The 26,647-nt window shown below is 44.4% G+C and overlaps 1 protein-coding gene across 1 annotated transcript; it reads right to left on the bottom strand.

The window, feature by feature from the left end:
- Positions 1-18,729: 18,729 nt before the first annotated feature.
- RPS29 (ribosomal protein S29) lies at positions 18,730-26,343 on the bottom strand. The gene is made up of 3 exons (XM_038756498.1): positions 26,178-26,343; positions 20,265-20,364; positions 18,730-18,864 (listed from the first exon to the last, which is right to left on the bottom strand). Exons 1-3 carry the CDS (start codon positions 26,237-26,239, stop codon positions 18,856-18,858), a joined length of 171 nt encoding a protein of 56 aa, XP_038612426.1. The 5' UTR covers positions 26,240-26,343; the 3' UTR covers positions 18,730-18,855.
- Between the last annotated feature and the right edge of the window lie 304 nt (positions 26,344-26,647).

Raw genomic sequence — 26,647 nt, 5'->3', positions numbered from 1 at the left:
GACCTTGGGCAAGTCACTTCACTTCTCTGGGCTTCAGTTCCCTCATCTGTAAAATGGAGATTAAGACTGTGAATCCCATATGGGACAGGGACTGTGTCCAACCAGATTAGTTTTTTTTATATAACATTTATTAAGCGCTTACTATGTACAAAGCACTGTTCTATTAGTTGCATCTACCCCAGCACTTAGAACAGCTCCTGGCACTTAGTAAGCATGTAACAAATATTATTATTATTATTATTAGGAGCTCAGTTATGGGTCCCTCCCACTGGCACACTCAGCAATCAACTAATAGTCATAGTTATGGTATTTGTTAAGAGTTTACAACGTGCTAAACCTCTAGACTGTAAGCTTGTTATGGGCAGGGAACGTGTCTGCTAACTCTGGTGTATTGTACCCTCCCAAGCACTTAGTACAGTGCTCTGCACCTAGTAAGCACTCAATCAATACCACTGATTGATATAGAAGCAGCATGGCTCAGTGGAAAGAGCACGGGCTTTGGAGTCAGAGGTCATGGGTTTGAATCCCAGCTCCACCACATGTCTGCTGGGCAAGTCACTTAACTTCTCTGAGCCTCAGTTACCTCATCTGTAAAATGGGGATTAAGACTGTGAGCCCCACATGGGACAACCTGATCACTTTGTATCCCCCCCAGCGCTTAGAACAGCGCTTTGCACATAGTAAGCGCTTAACAAATGCCAACATTATTATTATTATTATTACAAGATGATCAGGTTGAGCACAGACCCTGTTCTGCGTGGAGCTCACAGTCTAATTGGAAGGGAGAACAGGTATTTAATCCCATTTTACAGATGAGGAACCTGAGGCATAGAGAAGTTAAGTGACTTTCATTCATCCATTCAATTGCATTTATTAAGTGCTTACTGTGTGTAGAGCCCTATACTAAGCGCTTGGGAGAATACAATATAACGGCAAACAGCCACATTCCCTCCCCACAACGAGTTTACAGTCTAGAGGGGGAGATAGACATTAATGACTTGACCAAGGTCACACAACAGACAGCCGGCGGAGCCCGGATGAGGACTCAGGTCCTCTGACTCCCAAGCCTGTGCTCTTTCCACTAGGCCACCCTGCTTCTCTTCCTCTTTTTTCTTCACTCTGTCTCTCTTCCCTTGCCTTTTGAACTTGTTCCTCTGAAGGTCCCAAGCCTGTCCCAATTTGAGCCCCTACATCAGGTGACTGAAGTGGGAAGGAAGTATAATATCGGCCTCCTTGGGCACCCTCACCCCTTCCCTTTAGAATTAACTGCCTCTCCCAAGTCTAATCCACCTCCCTGCCTGTTCAAGGCTCCAGCCAAAACCATAATCCCTGGGTCCCTATCACAGGTCCCGGGATGGTGGAAAGAGCTGGTGAAAAGCCAGCAGCCTGGTGTTTCTTGAACTACCCACAAGGCCGATTTATGATCAACTAACACCCTGTGACCATTTCAGGGTCCCTGTTGGTTTCCAGAGGGTTTTAGTCCCAGCACCTGGGTTAGGATTTAAAGATGAGGAAGGCACAGAAAGTTTATTAGAGTTGTCTGTGGGTCTGTGTCGATTAGAGTCGACTGTGGGTCTGAGAAGGCCCGGGGTCCTTAATTCTATAGACGGGACTAATCTCTGTGTGCTCACAGTCCCGTCACCCGAGTCACTCTGTACATTCTCGGTCTCCCCCGAAGGGACTCTTCTGCGTCGGACAGTCGCTTTGGGGGAAGAGAGGAGGGAGATTGCTTGAGAGGAGGGAGATTGACTGAGCCCCTTCCTTCCTCTCCCCCTCGTCCCCCTCTCCATCCCCCCATCTTACCTCCGTCCCTTCCCCACAGCACTTGTATATATGTATATATGGTTGTACATATTTATTACTCTATTTATTTATTTATCTTACTTGTACATTTCTATCCTATTTATTTTATTTTGTTGGTATGTTTGGTTCTGTTCTCTGTCTCCCCCTTTTAGACTGTGAGCCCACTGTTGGGTAGGGACTGTCTCTATGTGTTGCCAATTTGTACTTCCCAAGCGCTTAGTACAGTGCTCTGCACATAGTAAGCGCTCAATAAATACGATTGATTGATTGATTGATTGTCCCAGGCGGCTCAGTATATTAGTGGCCGAATCACGAGCAAGGACTCAATGTTCTTTTGGAGACCGTGATCCCCATAATAACCGTGGTATTTCCTAAGCGCTTACTATGTGCCAAGCACTGTTCTAAGCACTGGGGAAGATTCAAGTTAAGCAAGTTGTTTATATTTTGCTGGGTGGGTTAGCATGAGCTAAGGGATCAAAATGAATGTGGAGAGTCAAAATAAGGGACAGTAGCATCACTGTTAGAACATGAGATCAGTTTCCTTGAATCAGTATATATAATATACAGTCCTATTTTATGTAATATATACCGCTTAGCTGCCCTCTGGTTTCTAAGCTGGTACTACCAATGGTGAGATTTTTAGGCATTCTTGTGATATTCGTTAAGTACTCTGTGCCCAGCACTGTAATAAGTGCTGGTTGGCCTAGTGGAAAGAGCATGTGCCTGGGAATCAGAAGATCTACTCTATTTATTTATTTATTTATTTTACTTGTACATATCTATTCTATTTATTTTGTTTTGTTAGTATGTCTGGTTTTGTTCTCTGTCTCCCCCTTTCAGACTGTGAGCCCACTGTTGGGTAGGGACTGTCTCTCTATGTTGCCAACTTGTACTTCCCAAGCGCTTAGTACAGTGCTCTGCACACAGTAAGCGCTCAATAAATACGATTGATGATGATGATGATGATCTGCATTCTAATCCTGCTTCTGCCACGTATGTACTGTGTGACTTTGGGAAAATCATTTAATTTCTCTGTGCCTCAGTTCCCTCACCTGCAGAATGGGGATTTAATACCTGTTCTCCCTCCTACTTAGACTGTAAGCCCCATGTGGTATCTGATTATCTTGTATCTACCCCAGCGCTTAGTACTGTGCTTGGTGCATAATAAGCATTTAACTAATACCACAATATTATTATTATTATTATTATTATTATTATTATTATTATTATTATTAAGAAAATCAGGTCAGACACAGTCCCTGTCCCACATGGGGCTCCCAGTCTTCATTCTCATTCTACAGATGAGGGAACTGAGGCCAGGGAAGTTAAGTGACTTGCTCAAGGTCATACAGCAGACAAGTGACAGAGCCAGGATTAGAACCCAGGTCCTTCTGACTCTCAGGCCTGGGTTCTAGCTATAAGGAAATGCTGCTTCTCTGTTCTCCAGTCATCTAATCAATCAGTGGTGTTTATTGAACACTAACCAGGCACAGAGCTCTGTATTAAGTGCTAAATATTCTGCTAAATTTGATCATCCAGAAGTTTGATGATGGCTCGCATGTCACTTGGAGATCCATCAATTGTATTTCCAGCAAAAGTGGGAATTGTGATTACCCATCTAGCAACTCTAAACATAATCTACCCGCAATCATGATGTTTCATCTTTTCTGAAACTCTGAGCAGGGCACATTTTTCAAACCTAATTCCGTAACTGAGTTTCATTTCTCAAAATCAAACAACATTAATAAAGCAGGATATCACAGTCAGTTAAGCTTGATGGTCAGATGGTTCTTTTAGTTCACGATCCTCATAGAATTTTAATAGACTTTACATACTCTACTATTTCTTCCTCCTATCTTGAAATTATTTGATGTCCATCTCCTTCATTAGATTGCAAACTCTTTATAGGCAGGAATAGTGTCTCCTACATTTGTTGTATTCTCCCAAGCAATCAGTACAATGCTCTTCACCCAGTGAGCATTCAGTGAGTAAATACTATTGATTGATTGATTGACTAAAAGCCCAAATGCCAACCTCCCACCCACGTCTGACGTCTGGCCTGGGATGCCCTCCCTCCTCGTATCCGACAGAAAATCTCTCTCTCCCCGCCTTCAAAGCCTTACTGAAGGCACATCTCCTCCAAGAGGCCTTCCTTGACTGAGCCCTCCTTTCCTCTTCTTCCTCTCCCTTCCACGTTGCCCTGACTTGCTCCCTTCATTCATCACTCCCTCCCAGCCCCACAGCACATATGTACATACCTGTAATTGATTTATATTAATTTGTCTTTCTCTATTATAATAATGGTATTTGTTAAGCACTTACTATGTGCCAAGCACTGTTCTAAGCCCCAGGGGGGGATACAAGGTAATCAGGTTGCCCCATGTGGGGCTCACAGTCTTAATCCCCATTTTACAGATGAGGTAGCCGAGGCACAGAGAAGTTAACTGACTTGCCCAAAGTCACACAGCTGACAAGTGGTGGAGCGGGGATTAGAACCCATGACCTCTGACTACCAAGCCCGTGCTCTTTCCACTGAGCCACACTACTATATTAATCAATCAATCAATCGTATTTATTGAGCACTTACTGTGTGCAGAGCACTGTACTAAGCGCTTGGGAAGTACAAGTTGGCGACATATAGAGACGGTCCCTACCCAACAGTGGGCTCATGTACAAATATAGCTCAGTAAAACTTTTCATGGGTAGGGAATGTGTCTATTATTGTATTGTACTCTCCCAAGCACTTAGTACAGTGCTCTGCACACAGTAAGCGCTCAATAAATACGACTGAATGAACGAATGAATGAACAGAAGCTCTGTAGCATCTTAATAGAAATCATCGTGCAAGCCAGTGGCTGGTCCTGGATTAGAAAGAATTGATTTTGGAGACCCAATCTCGTATTCTGCCTACTAGATAGCACCACATATCTTCTGTATAGCTGCTGCCTAAAGCAAGAGATACGTCATTTTTCGGAGATCAAAGAGACAGGAAGAGCCAGATGGAAGGTGGAGATAACATTAACATAACTTTAAAGGTCAACTGTTCTTTATTTATTGATGTTCCCACTGTATTTCCCGGTTAAGAAGAAGAAAATGAGAGGAAAAGCTCTCTTCCTCCCTTCAAAGCCCTATTGAGAGCTCACCTCCTCCAGGGAGCCTTCTCAGACTGAGCCCCCCTTTTCCTCTCCTCCTCCTCCCCATCGCCCCCCCACCCTCTTCCCCTCCCGACAGCACTTGTGTTTATTTGTACATATTTATTACTTTATTTTATTAATGATGTGCGTATAGCTATAATTCTATTTATTCTGACGGTATTGACACCTGTCAACTTGTTTTATTGTCTGTCTCCCCTTTCTAGACTGTGAGCCCATTGTTGGGTAGGGACCGTCTCTATATGTTGCCAATTTGTACTTCCCAAGTGCTTAGTACAGTGCTCTGCACACAGTAAGCACTCAATAAATACGACTGAACAAATGAATGAATGAATTAAGGCCCCAGCAGAAACAAAAGATAAGGGCTTTCCCTGACAAACCTGAAACAACCACCTTGTTTCTCTGTCCTGCTCTCTCCAACTGCTAAGTTGCCAAACTCCTTTTTCTGAGAAGGAAATTGAGAAAGTGGAACCTGGACCAGGTCAGCAACTCTGAGAGCTTGTTTCCTCGGAAGCTTTCTCCTGATTATTAAAGTGACGGATCACATTCAAAGCCCCAAAGTGCTTATCCATCAGATATTTTCTCACCGTTCAATTTTATCCATGGAGAATTCCCTAACCCATCGCTGTAGAACCACCTGCAGATTTTGGAACAAAGACAGCTCAAACAGACTCACCCCTTTAAAACCCAAGATTGAGAGTTTTCCCCCTTTTAAAAGTAAAAGCAAACTCTACCTGTCAATAGAGGGGAAAAAGATGATTCCCCTGCATGCTTTTACTTTGATGAAATATTTATTTTAAACAGCATTACATTATTGCAGTTTGACAAGCCTTTTTTTTTTTTGCCAAACCTGGCAGATTGGAGAAATAATGAAATCTTGTGCACTTTAAAGACAACAATTTGAGAATGAGATGTTTGCTATGACCATATTCCTTCTGGATTTCTCACAGAAATTTTCCCCAAAATGGAAGGTACAGATTCAATACCTCAAAGAATAGAAAGTGCCATTCCATAGTCAAAAAATGTCCTTCTGGGATCAGAGTTTTTATTACCGTCACCATCATCATCATCATCATCATCAGTGGTATTTATTGAGCACTTACTGCATACAGAGCACTGTACTAAGCACTTGGGAGAGTACAATAATAATAATAATTATGGTATTTGTTAAATGCTTACTGTGTGTCAGGCACTGTTCTAAGCGCTAGGGTAGATACAAGGTAATCAGGTTGGATACAGTCCCTGTCCCACATGAGGCTCACACTCTTAATCCTCTGCTACAACAGAGTTGGTAGATACATTTCCTGCCCACAGAGAGCTTACAGTCATGTGAAATGAGTCATTCTTGTCTGGGATTTAAATGTCGAAAAGAAAAAAAACTAAATTATTATCCCTATTAACAAATAAACTACTTCTTGTTCCCTAAGGTCATGCCTTCAAGCAGTATGGCCTAGTGGCAAGAGAACAGGCTTGTAAATCAGAGGACCTGGGTTGTTCTAATCCCGGCTCCACCACTTGTCTGCTGTGTGACCTTGGGCAAGTCACTTAACTTCTCTGTGCCTCAGTTACCTCATCTGTAAAATGGGGATTAAGACTGTGAGCCCCACGTGGGACAAAATGATTACCTTGTATCTACGTCAACGCTTAGAACAGTGCTTGGCACATAGTAAGCGCTTAAATACCATAATTAACAAACACTTTAAAAATGGAATTAACTGTGAAATACAGACGTGGGTGGCAGACTTTATGCTCCAAAATATTTCCTCATAATCTCTGTTTTAAATGCACCTGAAGTGGAAGAGAACTTCTTCATACAAAATCCATGTTCATACCCTTCCTCCTCCCTATATTTCCCACCCCCTTGAAATCCATCCAATGACCACTCTCCCCGTCTTCAAAGTCTTCCTAAAAACCCATTTCAATCAATCAGTAATAATATTAATAATTGTAATTCTTAAGTGGTTACTATGTGCCAAGCGCTGTTCTAAGCACTGGGATAGGTGCAAGTTAATCAGGTTGGAGAAGTCCCTGTCTCACATGGGGCTCACCCTCTTAATCCCCATTTTACAGATGAGGTAACTGAGGCCCAGAAAAGTTAAGGGACTTGCCTAAGGTCATACAGCAGACATGCGGAGACAGACATTAAAATAAATTACAGCTCGGGGACACTTCCCAAATTAATTCCCACTCGATCACCATCTTTAGTACTCGTGTTTACACAGTAATTCCTAGCAAAATCCATACTCCTTTTTGTACCCGATTTATTTTCTCATTTATTTATTCATCTACTCATCTGTTTATGCTCCTGCATCTACCAGTTGTGAAATAATACTAAACCTTGAACTGTAATATCTGGTTATGTAAAGCTAGAGTGCATTTTTACCAGTTATACTACCCAGATCACTACAGTTAGTAGTAGAGCAAGGTGAAGGCTTAAATTGTTATTTCCTCATCCTACAACTATGCCCATCTGCTTTATGCATCCCTAGAAGAGAGACCCCATTAATTCCCCTAACAAGAGAAATCAAGCTTACATTGCAAAGAAGAAACCGAAGTTAGACTTAAAAGAATTTCAAGATGGCAAGCTTTATTAAGGCCAGGAAGTTTCCCTGGGGCCACTGGGGAAAATGCATTTCCCTAAAGATCTCGATCATCATCAATCGAATTTATTGAGCGCTTACTGTGTGCAGAGCACTGTACTAAGCGCTTGGGAAGTACAAGTTGGGAACAGATAGAGACGGTCCCTACCCAACAGTGGGCTCACAGTCTAAAAGGGGGAGACAGAGAACAAAACCAAACATACTAACAAAATAAAATAAATAGAATAGATATGTACAAGTAAAATAAATAAATAAATAAATAGAGTAACAAATATGTACAAGCATATATACATATGTATATATGATCTCGATGAAAAAGGACATAACCTGACCAAAGGAGGAGAGAGATGGCTACTTCATGCCCTCCTGAAGTTCTATCCCTCCAATGACCAGCTTAATGTGAGAAGTGGCTAGTCTCACATCAATCAATCAATCAATCAATCAATCGTATTTATTGAGCGCTTACTATGTGCAGAGTACTGTACTAAGCGCTTGGGAAGTACAAATTGGCAACACATAGAGACAGTCCCTACCCAACAGTGGGCTCACAGTCTAAAAGGGGGAGACAGAGAACAGAACCAAACATACCAACAAAATAAAATAAATAGGATAGAAATGTACAAGTAAAATAAATAAATAAATGAATAGAGTAATAAATATGTACAACATCGGGCCTACCATTTTCTAGAATGCAAAATTAAAGCATTAAGATCACGCCAAGGTCAGCTCTGACGACAATCAACTGTAAAAATGAATTTCACACTCCTTTGGCTACATCCTGCCCCCAAATCACATATGTTGATCTTCGTCCATTATATTTTCTCATCAATTTAGCAGCCTCTGTGTGCTTGGCATGACAGCACTGGATTAAGCATTCCATTTTCTTAAAATCCACTGTTCATCCTAATGAGGTATGGGCTTTTGTAGGATTCACTTGCAAAAGATGAAATCTCTGGGTAAGGTGGCTGATTGCCTGATCAAACCTTGAAACCTAAAATCTAGGTGGAGAGATGTTCCCTTGGAAGAAATATATATAAATTAAGGAATCCCAAATCCCCTGGGTCCCTGAGGCAGAGACTAAGCGTTTGTTTCTCAAGAGCAGCTGTGAGGTCTGCTGTTCTTCAATCAAGGAGAGAACATCTCAAGTGACTTGGGGATCTACTGGAAAACACAGGGGACTGGGAGGCAGCAAATTTAAGTTGCAATCCCAGTTCTGCCACTGGTCTGCTGTGCAACCTCGGGCAAGTCACCTAACCTCTCTGGGTCTCGGTTTCCTCATCAGTACAGTGGGTATGAGACGTCTGCTCTCCTTTCCTCTTAGATGTATACCACAGCAGAGGTGCCCAATTTAGTCCTGGTGAACACTCTGGAATAAAGAATAATTTAGAGAAGGTTGTTTATTTATTTATTTCTAGGGCATCCTAATGCCTGCTCCCCCCAAGTTTGTTTAAAGTTTGGGGGGGGCTGAGGAGGCTGCCCTCAAACAAATGGTTTTGAAGTTAAATAAATGCTACTACAAAGCTGAGGGGTTTAAAGACCTCAGATCCATTTATTACCAGGCTAAGCTGCCCTGGAGTCAGGGACATTGCGGCTGCTATACGACGTGATAAAAAAGATACAGGGTAAAGTTTAAATATTTTATCTGAAATAAATAATTAGAGTATTTAACCATCTTCTAAGGCAGAAACATCTCAGCTAATGTGTAGAAATCATTGCAGATGTTCCCAAACTACAGAAATATCAATTTACTTTAAGTTCTTTTTAAGCTGTTTTTTTTACTCTCAAGAAGTAAACATTTATAACTGTGAATAAATCGTTTGGAGCTTGGGCAAACGTTTAGGAATATTCAATAAAGCATCTGTATAAATATTCAGCTATGGCAATAATTTGATTTAAATAGATGGTACTTCCAATAAATAAACACTGTTCGATCTGAATAAACATTTCCCACAGTCAGCAAGCATCAAAGCCCAGCTGATGCTTCATGCAAATCTTCCAAAAACATTTTATTTAGTAGTGGTTCTTCCGACAGAGTGCTCAGTTGTCAGTCTTTCGCTTTTCTCTTTGCTTTAGGAGCAAAACTGAAAAAGCTACATTTAAAATTCTGCCTTCTACTACCTCAGTTTTAGTTGTAGCAGAATAATAGTAGTATAGCAAAAGTAATAGCAGTAGTACTAATAGCAGTAATAATCAATCGACCAATCAATCAATGGTATTTATTGAGTGCTTACTGTGTGCAGAACATTGAACTAAGCACTTGGGAGAGTACAATAGTAAACAGACACATTCCCCACCCACAATGAGCTTAAAACAGAGAGAAAGGGGATTTGGACAGGGAAGATACACGCACACACAACTCACTGAGATACACCCAATTAATCGTATTTATTAATTGCTTACTTTGTGCAGAGCACTATACTAAGCGCTTGGGAGAGCACAATATAACAATAAACAGAAATATTCCCTGTCCACAATGACCTAACTTTCTAGAGGGAGAGACAGATAATATAAATAAATCATGAAGATGTACTTAAGTGTTGTGTGGATTCAGCGTGGCTCAGTGGAAAGAGCCCGGGCTTTGGAGGTCGTGGGTTCAAATCCCACAGTCTTTTAGACTGTGAGCCCACTGTTGGGTAGGGACTGTCTCTTTGTGTTGCCAATTTGTACTTCCCAAGCGCTTAGTACAGTGCTCTGCACATAGTAAGCGCTCAATAAATACGATTGATTGATTGATTGAAATCCCGGCTCCGCCACTTGTCAGCTGTGTGACTCTGGGCAAGTCACTTAACTTCTCCGTGCCTCAGTTCCCTCATCTGGAAAATGGGGATGAAGACTGTGAGCCCCCCGTGGGACAACCTGATCACCTTGTAACCTTCCCAGCGCTTAGAACAGTGCTTTGCACATAGTAAGCGCTTAATAAATGCCATCATTATTTATTATTATTTATTTATTCACCTGTACCCAAACATCATCATCATCAATCGTATTTATTGAGCGCTTACTACGTGCAGAGCACTGTACTAAGCGCTTGGGAAGTACAAATTGGCAACATATAGAGACAGTCCCTACCCAACAGCGGGCTCACAGTCTAAAAGGGGGAGACAGAGAACAAAACCAAACATACTAACAAAATAAAATAAATAGAATAGATATGTACAAATAAAATAAATAAATAAATAAATAGAGTGATAAATATGTACAAACATATATACATATATACACCCACACAGGTATACCTCCACCCCTCTATCCTTCCATAGTCACAGGCCATTCACCGGCTCCCAGTTCTCAAAACCAGGAGGCCCTACCTGAACTGCCCGATCTTTTATTTTACTGTATTTGTTAAGCACTCACTGTCTGCAAGGCACTGTACTAAGCACTGGAGTAGATACAACATAATCAGATTGGATGCAGTCCCTGTCCCACATGGGGCTCACAGTCTTAATCCCCATTTTACAGATGAGGAAACTGAGGCACAGAGAAGTAAAGTGACTTGCCCAAGGTCACCCAGCAGACAAGTGGTAGAGCCGGGATTAGAATCCAAGTCCTTCTGACCTCCTCAGAAGGAGAATGCAGAAGCGGGCACCTCGGGATCTGTTGCCACCGACACACTGCAATGCCCGTTTCCAGTGGAATGAAAAATTAGAGCACAAGTAATGGCAGGGATGGGAGAACAAGGAAGATACCGCAGGATGGGGATAATGGGTGGGAAATTACGCACCTCTCTGTCTCACTCCTTCTCTCAGGCTCCCAGCTAATCAACCGATCACTCAATTTATTGAGCACTTACTGTGTGCAGAACACTGTATTGTGCTTGGGAGAGTACAATTCAACAATATAACGGACATATTCCCTGCCCTCAGTTAAGCAGGGCCCTAAGTAAGACAGCAGCCAATACCCCACAGAACTGAGAGCTTGCCTCCTCCAGGAGGCCTTCCCAGACTGAGCCCCCCTTTTCCTCTCCTCCTTCCCGTCCCCACAGCACTTGTATATATTTGTACAGATTTATTACTCTATTTTACTTGTACATATTTACTATTCTATTTTGTTAATAATGTGCATATTGCTTTAATTCTATTTGTTCTGACGATTTTGACACCTGTCTACATGTTTTGTTTTGTTGTCTGTCTCCCCCTTCTAGACTGTGAGCCCGTTGTTGGGGAGGGACCGTCTCTATCTGTTGCCGACTTGTACTTCCCAAGCGCTTAGCACAGTGCTCTGCGCACAGTAAGCGCTCAATAAATACGATTGTATGAATGAACAGGGTCCAAGTTATGTTACATTGATCATTTGCATGGTTTTGGTGAGCTATTAACTGTGGTATTTATTTAAGCAATTACAATGGGTGGAACCTTGTCTAAGCACTATGGTAAATATAAGGTCAGCTGACAGGGTGTAGCCCCTCTCCCCCCCAGAGCTCACTATCTAAGAAGGAGGATCAATTGCTTAATCAATTGTATTTATTGTGTGCTTCCTATGTACAGAGCACTGTACGAAGTGTTTGAGAGAATACTATAACAGAGTCGGTAGCCACATTCCCTGGCTGAAAGGCGCTCACAGTCTAGCAACGAAGAGCAGGTTCGGTCTATAGTCTAGACTGTAAGCTCACTGTGGGCAGGGAACGTGTCTTTTTATTATACCCTCCCAAGAACTTAGTATAGTGCTTTGCACACAGTAAGCGCTCAATAAATGTGACTGACTGACAATGGAAGGGTCTGGCAGAAACCCAACTCACCAGACAAGCTGCTCCAGCCTCCACTTCGGAAACTAAAGCTACCGCATTGCTGATGAGTCTAAGCTAAAAAAAAAAAAAAAGTAATTTATGAATCTCGGAAATATGAAGATTTTACTGTTAGAAAAGCATCTTTCAGAGATGTGGATTTTATTATTCTTTTTTAACACTCAGTTGCAAAGTTGTTCCCCTCAGACAATTTCATCTTGCCATCCACAGCAAAGCGACAATTTTCCAGCGCCTTTCCTTTCTAGTGTACAAAAAGAGTAATTCCACAAAGAAATGATTACCCAGTTCAGCCTCCTTCTGAGGGCTGCATAGTTGAGGCATTTTAACTGTGGGAGTGCCCTGCCATCTAGCTTCCTAAACACACACAGCCATTTCCAGCCTTAGTCTGGTCAGGAATAGCTAATTTTCCGGTCATCATCGTGGATTCTAAATGACAGAGTCTCCCGTAGTTGAGCCTCCATTCTGGGTCTTCAAGTCTGAGATCCTTGCAGGGAGGAAGTGATGATGGGGATGATGACTTCCTCAGTGCCACGTGTACTCCCTCCCCTGTCAAACACATCCCTTCACCCTCACCCCACCAGGGCATGGAGCACAAGGATGAACAGGCAGAAATAAAGGACGCTGAAAAATGGGTGCAGGGGTTTTTACATAGATTGTCAAATAACGGCCAAAGGGACCAGGGCGGCGAGCCAATTTCACGCCAAAACCATAACCCAGCAGACAGGTAGCCGCTGCTGTCTGTTGGCGGACTGTTTTTCAGGATTTGTTCCTGAACCTAGTCATTCATTCAATCGTATTTACTGAGCACTTACTGGGTGTGGAACACTGTACTAAGCACTTGGGAGAGTACAATTCCCTGCCCACAATGAGCTTACAGTCTAGAGGGGGGAGGACAGATAGTAATAAAAATAAATTACAAATATGTCCATAAATGCTGTGGGGCTGGGAGTTGGGGATGAAGGGAGCAAGTCAAGACAAATCAGAAGGGAGAGGGAGAAGAGGAAAGGAGGTCTTAGTCAGGGAAGGCCTCTTGGAGGAGATGGGCCTCCAATAAGGTTTTGAAGTGGGAGAAATGGCATTTTTTTTAATGATGGCATTTTTATCAAGCGCTTACTATGTGCAAAGCGCTGTTCTAAGCACTGGGGAGGTTACACGGTGATCAGGTTGTCCCACGGGGGGCTCACAGGCTTAATCCCCATTTTACAGATGAGGGAACTGAGGCCCAGAGAAGTTAAGTGACTTGCCCCAAGTCACACGGATGACAAGTGGCAGAGCCGGGATTTGAACCCCTGACCTCTGACTCCAAAGGCCGGGCTCTTTCCACTGAGCCACGCTGCTTCCCTAAAGAGTAATTGCTTCCCTAGAGAGTAATTGTCTGTCAGATGTGAGGAGGAAAGATGTTCCTGGCCAGAGATAGGATGAGGGCAAGAGGTCGGCAATGAGATAGACGTGAGCCTATCCACCTCATCATATGCCCTGGGTAGTTCTTTTGTACTGTACTTTCCCAAGAGCTTAGTACAGTGTTTTATACATAATAAGCACTCAATAAATACCAATTAATTGATTGATTGTTTGAATGACTCTTTGGTCAGCTTTCACCACTGATTGGAGAGTGCCAGTGTGCATTCTGCTACTCACAGTCCTCCCTAGACTGTATACTCCTTGTGGGCAGGGAACCCATCAGCCAACTCTGTGTACTGTACTCTGCCAAGAGCTCAGTACAGTGAAGTGGCACGGCCTAATGGATAAAACACCATCAAGGGAATCAGGACCTGGGTTCTAATCCCAGCTCTGCCACTTGTCCGCTGTGTGACCTTGTGCAAGTACCTTAATTGCAGTGTATCTCAGTCCCTTCATCTGCAAAATGGGGATTAAGACTGTGAACCCTATGTGAGACGGGGACTGTATCCAACCCAAATTATCTTGTATCTATCCCTGAGCTCAAAACAGTCCCTGTCAAATTCTAAAGGCTTAACAAATTCCATTATTATTACAGTGCTCTGCACACAATAAATGCTCAATAAATACCACTGATTGACTGACTAGAACCGGGACTAGAACCCAAGTGTCCTGATTCTCAGAGCCAGGCTCCTTCCACTAGGCCAACAGCCAGATTCTTAAGTAAAAGTGTTTGGGAAAACTCACAGCATTGTAAGAAGATTAAAAAAATCTAGCCCATGAAGTATAGATGCCTCTTCAACAGAAAATGTCCTTCCTTCAAAGGTCAGCTTACAAGCAGGGTAAGAGTCCCCAGAGAGAACTGAGATTTCTGCTGACTGAAAGGTCAGAGGGATGTACCGTTTAGTATCAACAGTCTGAAATGAGCATTTTGATGTTGGAAATAAGTGAGGCTAATATGCTGGGCAAAAGATCCAGGATTTCAGTCAATCCATTGGTGCACAAGGTCAGTTTACAAGCTGCCAGTTGCTTGCTGCGTGACTGTGGGCAAGTCACTTAACTTCTTTGTGCCCCCGTTTCCTCAACTGTAAAATGGGGATTCAATACCTGTTCTCCCTCCTACTGTGAGTCCCATGTGGGGCAGGGATTGTGTCCCACCTAATTAACTCATACCTACCCCAGTGCTTTGAACAAGTGTTTTGATACATAGTAAGCCTTTAATACTTTTTGTTAAAAAAAAAAGTAATCAACAGAGCGGCTCCTTGCAGGTCATTCCTTTTATTCTACTTGGTCTGGTCCCGCCGGCCTTTCCTTCGCAGGAGCATCTTTGATTTCGCTGCACTGTGGTTGAGATTATGGTAATTGTTAAAGTGCTTACTATGTGAAAAACACTGAACTAAGCACAGGGCTAGACAGCTGCAATTCTGTTCAAGAAGCAATACCCTTTTTTGTCTGTCAACTCTGAACAATTCACAATAGACAAGAATTATGAGATGAAGACTAAGTGTGGTACTCATGTTGGCACACATGTCATTTTCTTTCATGGTCAGAGATGATGTTATTGATGGCGATTGTTATCCAGGTGTCTGTGAGTGACTGGAAAACCCGTGACTGATAGGTAGGGAGCTGCAAGTTAACGGGGAAGATATAAAGTTCAGATGGCACAGAATCCAGCCAATCACTTGGAAAAGTTGAAGACGTCTGCAGAATCTGAAACCACTCCCTGGCAGATGCATTTCAAACTTTCCGACTCTGGCAGAGATGAAAATGTGGAGGTGGTCTCCAGTAAAACAGTGGATGGGGAGGAGAGCTGATGTCAGACTCCCTAAATAATTAGTATTAAACAATAATAATAATGGTATTTGTTAAGCGCTTAATATGTGCCAAGCACTGAGGTAGATACAAGGTAATCATTTTGTCCCACATGGGGCTCACAGTCAATCCCCATTTTACAGATGAGGTAACTGAGGCAGAGAGAAGTTGTGACTTGCCCAAGGCAACACAGCAGACAAGTGGCAGAGGCAGGATTAGAACCCACATCCTCTGACTCCCAAGCCTGTGCTCTTTCCACTAAGCCACGCTGAATACATCATCAGCCAGGTAGGAAGGGCTAGGCCAATAAATGAGCCGGGGGTGGGGGAGGTAAGGTGGACAGACATTTTGGTTTATACTGATCTGGTTTTTACCTGGGAATTAAAGTTATGGTCCAGATGAGGCCCCAGATACCTTAAATTCGAGTATTTTTATTGTGATTTCCCAGCCCCGTGCCACTGAGTTCCATAGCCCAGAATGTCAGGAGGGTCCAAAAGGTAGAAACTCTCCAAGTCTGGGTGGCCTTGGGGGTATTTCCACAATATGATGTCTATGATATGGTTGCCTTATGCTGTGCCCAAAGCAATAAATATAACTCACGTGTTTCCTTGGCTAGTATTCACACGACCCATCAGTAGCCACTATTTTGCGGGCCCATGGCATTGAGGGAATGGCTAAGAGGAAGCTTTGTTCCTGATTGTCAGGAGAAGCAGTGTGGCTCAGTGGAAAGAGCACGGGCTTTGGAGGCAGAGGTCATGGGTTCAAATCCTGACTCTGCCAGTTGTCAGCTGTGTGAATTTGGGCAAGTCACTTCACTTTTCTCTGCCTCAGTGGCCTCATCTGTGAAATGGGGATTAAGACTGTGAGCCCCCCCTCCATGAGGCAACCTGATCACCTTGTAACCTCCCCAGCGCTTAGAACAGTGCTTTGCACATAGTAAGCACTTAATAAATGCCATTATTATTATTAAACCAAATTGTGCAGTAACACTAGGTGTAGGCACCCAAGAGCTATTGCTCCATGGTAGCCTTCCTTTTTATTCATTCAATCGCATTTATTGAGTGCTTAGAGCACTGTAATAAGTGCTTGGAAAGTACAGTTCAGCAAAAAGAGAAACAATCCCTGCCCACACTAGGCTTCCTTTTCTAGTTGACCCAAATAACCCCATAAAAATGTTCAGATTTAGTAAAGAGATTACCAGTCTTTGGGGCAATGAGGTTTTCCATTGGGTTTATAACCTAATGGTTTGTTCAAAGGCTCTAAATCACATTCAAGTCTATTCTGATTATGAGTTATTGTTCGGTACGTTCTATTTTTCAAGTTATTTTCATCAATCTTTTCTGTGTGACTGAAATTTTACAAATGTATGTGTCACTGGTGATATTAAAGTAAAATTCCTTGAGGAATATTCAGACTTCACCTGTCCTGAAGAGGCAAATAGTTGTTCAACTATAATTCATTTTTCTCCCAAATAGCGTCCGTGCCTACCGCTGTGTAGAATGGCAGTTGGTTTCCATCAGCTTTGGGAAGGAACAAAATGCAAATTGCTACATGAGCTGAGGAAATTCATGGCTCTGGTGTCATTTTATTTCCCCCGGAAAGGCTGGTTTTGATTCCCTTTCTGTGCTTTACATAACGTGGGGAATCAATCATATTGCTACTTCATTTTCATGGCCCTGTTCTTGGATAAGATTATCAGACTGGACACAAAAGGCTCACAATCTAGGCTGTAAGTTCATATTGAGCAGAGAATGTCTACCAACTGTTGTACTCTCCCAAGCACCTAGTACAGTGCTCTGTACACAGTAAGGACCCAACCATATTTACCCCCATTCTACATCGAGAAAAACAAGGCTCAAGGAACTTGCCTGTGGTCAAAGAGGCCAGAAGAGCGGGGGTTTGAACCTGGGACCTGAGGCCCAGTACCAAGAGCTTTCTTCCAAGCCAAGTCGGAATGATGCAGAAATGGCAAGTGCAAGAGCATCAGGAATCCAGCTAGTCCACTGGTACCTCCCATTCATTCATTCAATCCTATTTATTGAGCGCTGTGTGCATAGCACTGTACTAAGCACTCCCAGAGAACTGGCCCTGGGACAACTTTGAGCGGAGAGGGCAGTTAACTGGAGGCTTACCTTTAGAATGGGATCTGCAGGCACATGGAAATGCTAGCCCAATGTAAGCCACATAGGGCCGATGAAACTTGTGACGAAACCCTATTCTCCAAAGGAAATTAAGCACAGATAATTTTAAAAACTACTCTGGTAGCTATCACGAAGAATTTTCTTGGAGGATCCATAGCTTCAGCTGAGGTTAACAACTAGCATTTGAGCTAACCCGAAATGTCCCTCAGGTTTCCCCAGAAAAACTGAGATTAGAAGTGACAGGACTAATCTGGATCAGCTAATTATCATTTGAAGTCTAATTTAAAGTCATTTGGTCAATTAGAAACAATTTCAACTTGCCAAAACAAGATCTCACTACTTACAATCCACTATATGCGGACATATAAACACATCTATAGGAAATCCTAAATTTCACCATCTCTGAATGTTCTGATGGGCTAGAAGGCAGATCCAGTAAGTTATAGGAGAGGATGGTAAATATCGAACCACTGCAACCCCAAAACATACCTGCACATTACCGCCCCAGGCAATATTCCAGCAATCAGTGCTATTTATTGAGCACTGTACTAACACTTGAGAGCACAACACAATAGAATTAGTTGGTGGACTCATTTGCTGCCCACAGGCTTAGAGTCTAAGCACCTGGCCATCAAGTTCAGTAGGATACTGATAGGTTCAATAGGTTTCTCTACTGTAAGCTCATTATGGACAAGGAATGTGTCCACTAATTCTCTTGTATTGTATTCTTCCAAATGCTTAGGGCAGTGCTCTGCATGTAGTAAGTGCTCAATAAATACAATTGATGTCTAGTAGTGAAGCATTCCTATCCATATTTAACTTTCTGCTTGGGTTTTCCCCAAGGCAACATGGGGGAGGTACTAAAGACTTTCAAGTCTCAGGACAAAGTGAGCATTGTACGAATGCATGGTCTACAGTCTATTTGCTAGCCTGTTAATAGTGTAAATTCCCTGCTGCTCACCAAATTCAAACATACTGCAGGACATCCAGTAAGTGCTCAAATGCTATTACCATCCTTTTGTTCTTCATGAATAGCAATTTTTGTTTATCACCCATACTCCCACATTAAAGCCAGCCAAAGCTAAGACAATCATTTTTTATTTTATGTACAAAGGGATATGATGTTCAATGCCATGTTCATAAGATCTTCAGTCTGGTGAATCACTCAGCAAAATGATGTCCAACGGCAATGGTTGCCACAGAGGTATCTAGTCCAACTGAAAAAGAATCAGACAGCACTGGATGAGTATTTTAAAAGGCACAGGCAACTGCAGTTGCATACATTTTAATAGCTATAAAGAAAACAGCAGGGAGGAACTAAGACCATTAAGTTGGATGTTCCCCCTTCAGCTAAATTTTATATCTTCGAGCACTACTGACACACTGCCTCCCTAGGTGGGGAAGTTAAATTCCAGCTTCTGGGCTGTCCACAAGGCAATGAGATGGTTCACGAATAGGTTCACAGCATAACAGATATGCTTCTACACAGACTGAATGTGTAGAAGGCTGTAGTAACTCATAATTATAACAAATACACTTGAATGTGATTGGAAGCCTGAAAAAACCATCAGGCCGTAAACACAGTGAAAAATCTCTCACTGCCACAAAATGAATTTTTCAAAGTTTTAAGGGAAATATAAGCCTTTTGCCCACCGAGACTGAGAATATCCACTATTCGGGGAAGTGGAGTGCAAACGTTATTTCCGGAGGCCCAGAGCATTAACAGAAAGCCACCAAAATGCCAATTTTTATCAGAACGCTCATTCCAAATCAGTGTGTCCTGGGGGAGAGGGGCAAATGGTGAAACTAACTCAAATCATTGCTTCAACCTGCTCGTCAACAGCCTTGACTAAGCCTTGTGCTGCACATTGAGCTAGGCCCTTGGGTGCACAGTATCAAGGGCAATCGACCGTGGCATCGGGGGGTTTCTGCTGTATTGTACTCTCTCAGATGCTTAGTATAGTGCTCTACACATAGTTAAGTGCTCAGTAAAATATAACTGAGATGTCTAGCAGTTAAACATTCCCATCTGTATTTAATCTTCTACTTGGGCTTTCCAAGGCAACATAGTCTGAGGACAAAGTGAGGCGGGCGACGAGCCAGGTGGACAGAGCACTGGCCTGGGTGTCCCGTTCTGGTCTCGGCTCTGCCACTTGCCTGCCGTGTGACCTTGGGCAAGCCACTCAACTTCTCTGTGCCTCAGTTCCCTCATCTGTAAAATGGGGATTGACCGAGCCCCACGTAGGACAAACTTGATTACCCTGTATTACCCCAGTGTTTAGAACAGTACTAACCAATACCACCAACATCTTCATTACTATTATTACCCTCATCTGTAAAATCAGGATTAAGACTGTGAGTCAGGTTCGACAGGGACTGTGTCCAACCTGATTACTGTATCTCCCCCAAGGTTTAGTTTAAGGCCTGGCACACAGTGAGCACTTAACATACAGCACGATTATTAGTACTCGCTGCTATTAACCCCATGCCCTGGCAGTGGTCCCCAGGAACGCCATGGATGCGGGCCACCGGCTGAGGCGACCAAAAGCGGGTCCCCAAGCAGGGCTGAGGGCACCCCTTCCCCACAGGGTGTGAGGGGGGTGCCAGGCTCCCCTACCTTGATGAAGCCGATGTCCTTGGCGTACTGGCGGAAGCACTGGCGGCACATGTTGAGGCCGTACTTGCGGATCAGGCCGTGCCGGTTGGAGCAGACGCGGCTGAGGGGGTATAGGGAGTCAGAGAACCGGACAAGGGTGGGACAAGGACTAGACCTCTGCTCTACCCCCCTCCCCGCCCCACTTGTGCGTGTCTCCACGTACCTTGGTATAATTCGATTTATTTTTATTCATTCAATCAATGTGTATATCTCTCTAATTCTACACATTTCTGATGCCTCCTTGTTTTGATGGTCATTACGACTGAGGCCCACGTGGGACAACCTGATTCACTTATTCGTTCAATCGTATTTATTGAGCGCTTCCTGTGTGCAGAGCACTGGACTAAGCGCTTGGGAAGTACAAGTCGGCAACATATAGAGGCGGTCCCTATCCAACAACGGGCTCACAGTCTAGAAGGGGGGAAATATCTAAAAGGGGGAGATAGACAACAAAATATGTTTGCCCCATATCTACCTGTGAGCCTGCTGCTCTACCTGTTGCCGATTTCTACTGCCCAAGCGCTTAGTCCAGTGCTCTGCACACAGTAAGCGCTCAATAAATACGATTAAATGAATGAAATCTACCCCAGCGCTTAGAACAGTACTACATAGTAAGTGCTTAACCAATTCCACCATCATCACCATCATCACCATGACCCTCGTCTGTAAAATTGGGGTGATGTCTGGCAGGGATTGTCTCTGATGCTGAATGGTATCTTCCAAGTAGTTACAGTGCTGTGCACACGGTCAGCGCTCAATAAGCACGGCTGAATGAATGAATGAATAACTGAATGAATTTCCTCTCCTCCCCACCCCCCCGCCCTACCTCCTTCCTCTCCCCACAGTACTTGTATATATATTTGTCCAGATTTATTACTCTATTTATCTTACTTGTACATATTTACTATTCTATTTGTTAATGATGTGCATATTGTTCTAATTCTGTTTGTTCTGACCATTTCGACACCTGTCTCCATGTTTTGTTTTGTTATCTGTGTCCCCCTTCTAGACTGGGAGCCCGCTGTTGGGGAGGGACCGTCTCTATCTGTTGCCGACTTGGACTCCCCCGAGCTCGTGGCTCAGTGGAAAAAGCCCGGGCTTTGGAGTCAGAGGTCATGGGTTCAAATCCCGGCTCTGCCAACTGTCAGCTGTGTGACTTTGGGCAAGTCACTTCACTTCTCTGGGCCTCAGTCCCCTCATCTGTAAAATGGGGATTAAGACTGAGCGCCACGGGCGACAACCTGATCACCTTGTATTCCTCCAGCGCTTAGAGCACTGTTTTGCACATAGTAAGCACTTAACAAATACCATCATTATTACTATTATTATTAAGCGCCTAGTCCAGTGCTCTGCACACCGTAGGGGTGCAGTGCTAAGTGCTTAATACAGTGCTCTGCACAGAGTAAGCGCTCAATAAATACGATTGAATGAATTGAATGAAGCAGAGTAGCTCAGTGGAAAGAGCCTGGGCTTTGGAGTCAGAGGTCATGGGTTCAAATGCCGGCTCCGGCCAACTGTCAGCTGTGTGACTTCGGGCAGGTCACTTCACTTCTCTGGGCCTCAGTTCACTCATCTGTAAAATGGGGATAAAGACTGTAGCCCCACGTGGGACAACCTGATCACCTTGTAACCTCCCCAGTGCTTAGCACATAGTAAGCGCTTAATAAACGCTATCATTATTATATTAGCTGGCAACAACTATAGTACAGTGCTCTGCACACAGTAAGCGCTCACTAAATACGATTGATGGATGGATTACCTTCTCTGGGCCTCAGTGACCTCGTCTGTAAAATGGGGATGAAGATTGTGAGCCCCACGTGGGACAACCTGATTGCCTTGTAACCACCCCAGTGCTTAGAACAGTGCACATAGTAAGCGCTTAATAAATGCTATCATTAGTTGGCAACAACTATAGTACAGTGTTCTGCACACAGTAAGCGCTCACTAAATACAATTGATGGATTAACTCCTCTGGGCCTCAGTGACCTAATCTGTAAAACGGGGATGAAGACTGTGAGCCCCACGTGGGACAACCTGATCACCTTGTGCTTAGAACAGTGCTTTGCACATAGTAAGCGCTTCATAAACACTATCATTATTATATTAGTCGGCAACAACAATAGTACAGTGCCCTGCTCATAGTAAGCGCTCACTAAATACGATTGATGGAGGGATTACCTTCTCTGGGCCTCAGTGACCTCGTCTGTAAAATGGGGATGAAGATTGTGAGCCCCCCGTGGGACAACTTGCTCACCTTGTAACCTCCCCAGTGCTTTGCACATAGTAAGCGCTTAATAAATGCTATCATCATCAATCGTATTTATTGAGCGCTTACTATGTGCAGAGCACTGGACTAAGCGCTTGGGAAGTACAAATTGGCAACATCTAGAGACAGTCCCTACCCAACAGCGGGCTCACAGTCTAAAAGTGGGAGACGGAGAACAAAACCAAACACACTAACAAAATAAAATAAATAGGATATGTACAAGTAAAATAAATAATTATATTAGTTGGCAACAACTATACTACAGTGCTCGGCACACAGTAAGCGCTCAATAAATACGACTGATTGATGGATTAACTTCTCCGGGCCTCAGTGACCTCATCTGTAAAATGGGGATCATCATCATCAATCGTATTTATTGAGCGCTTACTGTGTGCAGAGCACTGTACTAAGCGCTTGGGAAGTGCAAATTGGCAACATATAGAGACAGTCCCTACCCAACAGCGGGCTCACTGGCTAAAAGGGGGAGGCAGAGAACAAAACCAAACATACTAACAAAATAAAATAAATAGAATAGATATGTACAAGTAACATAAATAGAGTAATAAATATGTACAAACATATATACATATATACAGGTGCTGGGGGGAAGGGAAGGAGGCAAGATGGGGGGGATGGAGAGGGGGACGAGGGGGAGAGGAAGGAAGGGGCTCAGTCTGGGATGAAGATTGTGAGCACCATGTGGGACAACCTGATCACCTTGTGACCACCCCAGCGCCTAGGGGAGTGCTTTGCACATAGTAGGCGCTTAATAAATGCCATTTTAAAAAATACGATTGATTGGTTGAATGAATGAATGAATGAGGAGGGGGCGGCCGCCATTAGCGTGAGCACGCGGCGGGCCGGGCTCCGTGTCCTGTCATCATCATCATCATCAATCGTATTTATTGAGCACTTACTATGTGCAGAGCACTGTACTAAGCGCTTGGGAAGTCCAAGTTGGCAACATATAGAGACGGTCCCTAACCAACAGTGGGCTCACAGTCTAAAAGGGGGAGACAGAGAACAAAACCAAACATACTAACAAAGTAAAATAAATAGAATAGAGATGCACAAATAAAATAAATAAATAGAGTAATAAATATGTACAAACATATACCCATATATACAGGTGCTGTGGGGAAGGGAGGTAAGATGGGGGGATGGAGAGGGGGACGAGGGGGAGAGGAAGGAAGGGGCTCAGTCTGGGATGAAGATTGTGAGCCCCATGTGGGACAACCTGATCACCTTAGTACAATCAATCAATCAATCGTATCTATTGAGCGCTTACTAGGTGCAGAGCACTGTACTAGGCGCTTGGGAAGTACAAACTGGCAACATCTAGAGACAGTCCCTACCCAACAGCGGGCTCACCGTCTAAAAGGGGGAGACAGAGAACAAAACCGAACATACTAACAAAATAAAATAAATAGAATAGAGATGTACAAATAAAATAAAGAGTAATAAATCTGTACAAACATATATCCATATATACAGGTGCTGTGGGGAAGGGAAGGAGGTAAGATGGGGGGATGGAGAGGGGGACGACGGGGAGAGGAAGGAAGGGGCTCAGTCTGGGATGAAGATTGTGAGCCCCATGTGGGACAACCTGATCACCTTAGTACAATCAATCAATCAATCGTATCTATTGAGCGCTTACTAGGTGCACAGCACTGTACTAAGCGCTTGGGAAGTACAAACTGGCAACGTCTAGAGACAGTCCCTACCCACCAGCGGGCTCACAGTCTAAAAGGGGGAGACAGAGAACAAAACCAAACGTACTAACAAAATAAAATAAATAGAATAGATATGTACAAGTAAAATAAATAAAAATAGAGTAATGAATATGTACAAACATATATCCATATATACAGGTGCTGTGGGGAAGGGAAGGAGGTAGGGGGACGAGGGGGAGAGGAAGGAAGGGGCTCAGTCTGGGATGAAGATTGTGAGCCCCATGTGGGACAACCTGATCACCTTAGTACAATCAATCAATCAATCGTATCTATTGAGCGCTTACTAGGTGCAGAGCACTGTACTAAGCGCTTGGGAAGTACAAACTGGCAACATCTAGAGACAGTCCCTACCCACCAGCGGGCTCACAGTCTAAAAGGGGGAGACAGAGAACAGAACCGAACATACTAACAAAATAAAATAAATAGAATAGAGATGTACAAATAAAATAGAGTAATAAAGCTGTACAAACATATATCCATATATACAGGTGCTGTGGGGAAGGGAAGGAGGTAAGACGGGGGGGGGATGGAGAGGGGGACGAGGGGGAGGAAGGAAGGGGCTCAGTCTGGGATGAAGATTGTGAGCCCCATGTGGGACAACCTGATCACCTTAGTACAATCAATCAATCAATCGTATCTATTGAGCGCTTACTAGGTGCAGAGCACTGTACTAAGCGCTTGGGAAGTACAAACTGGCAACATCTAGAGACAGTCCCTACCCACCAGCGGGCTCACAGTCTAAAAGGGGGAGACAGAGAACAAAACCAAACATACTAACAAAATAAAATGAATAGGATAGACATGTACAAGTAGTCCAGTGCTCTGCACATAGTAAGCGCTCAATAAATACGATTGACTGATTGTGACCACCCCGGCGCCTAGGGCGGTGCTTTGCACACAGTAGGCGCTTAATAAATGCCATTTAAAAAAACACGATTGATGAATGAATGAATGAATGAATGAATGAGGAGGGGGCGGCCGCCATTAGGGTGAGCACGCGGCGGGCGCGTAGGCAGTCATGGCGGGCCGGGCTTCAATCAATCAATCAATCGTATTTATTGAGCGCTTACTATGTGCAGAGCACTGTACTAAGCGCTTGGGAAGTACAAATTGGCATCACATAGAGACAGTCCCTACCCAACAGTGGTCTCACAGTCTAAAAGGGGGGAGACAGAGAACAGAACCAAACATACCAACAAAATAAAATAAGTAGGATAGAAATGTACAAGTAAAATAAGTAAATAAATAAACAGAGTAATAAATATGTACAACCATATATACATATATACAGGTGCTGTGGGGAAGGGAAGGAGGTAAGACGGGGGGATGGAGAGGGGGACGAGGGGGAGAGGAAAGAAGGGGCTCAGTGTGGGAAGGCCTCCTGGAGGAGGTGAGCTCTCAGCAGGGCCTTGAAGGGAGGAAGAGAAAGAGCTTGGCGGAGGGGCAGAGGGATTGGGGGCATTCCAGGCCCGGGGGAGGACGGGGGCCGGGGGTCGATGGCGGGACAGGCGAGAGCGAGGTACAGTGAGGAGATTAGTGGTGGAGGAGCGGAGGGTGCGGGCCCGGCTGGAGAAGGAGAGAAGGGAGGTGAGGTAGGAGGGGGCGAGGGGATGGACACCCTTGAAGCCCAGGGTGAGGAGTTTCTGCCTGATGCGCAGATTGATCGGTAGCCATTGGAGGTTTTTGAGGAGGGGAGTAATATGTCCAGAGCGTTTCTGGACAAAGATAATCCGGGCAGCAGCATGAAGTATGGGGCTTCGTGTCCTGTGAGGGAGCGCGCGCCATAGCCCCCGCCCGGCCGGCCCGTCCCTCCTTCCCTCCGTCCCCCCGTCCGTCCGTCATCCCTCCGTCCATCTTTCCGTCCGTCTTCCTCACCAGGAGCGGGATCCCTGGCCGAACTTGCGCGGGTGGCTCCAGTACAGCTGCTGGTGCCCCATCTTTCCACCACCACAGAAAGGAGGCAAAAGGAAGGGGCGGGCGCGCCGCAGGGCCAGTCATCGGCGGCCCGCCCCCACCCAGCATGCACCGCGGGCTCCCTACGTGACGTCACCCGAAGCGGGCGGGGGCTCCCAACGGCCGCCAAGGCCCCACGCTGCGTCGTGTCGTCACCCGAAGTGGGCGGGGCTCCCAACGGCCGCCGAGACGCCGCGCTGCGTCGTGTCGTCATCCGAAGTGGGCGGGGCTCCCAACGGCCGCCAAGGCGCCACGCTGCGTCGTGTCGTCATCTGAAGTGGGCGGGGCTCCCAACGGCCGCCGAGACGCCACGCTGCGTCGTGTCGTCATCCGAAGTGGGCGGGGCTCCCGACGGCCGCCAAGGCCCCGCGCTGCGTCGTGTCGTCATCCGA

This window comes from Tachyglossus aculeatus, chromosome 14, assembly GCF_015852505.1.
Source record: "Tachyglossus aculeatus isolate mTacAcu1 chromosome 14, mTacAcu1.pri, whole genome shotgun sequence".
Classification (NCBI taxonomy): Eukaryota; Metazoa; Chordata; class Mammalia; order Monotremata; family Tachyglossidae; genus Tachyglossus; species Tachyglossus aculeatus.
Note: the sequence above shows the minus strand (reverse complement) of the source record. Positions and strands in the feature narration are given on the sequence as shown.

Coding starts and splice junctions, on each gene's coding strand:
- RPS29 (XM_038756498.1), bottom strand. CDS start 26,239: ATGGGGCACCAGCAGCTGTACTGGAGCCACCCGCGCAAGTTCGGCCAG. Junction 20,365..26,177: donor GGCCAGGGATCCCGCTCCTG/GTGAGGAAGACG, acceptor ATACCCCCTCAG/CCGCGTCTGCTCCAACCGGC.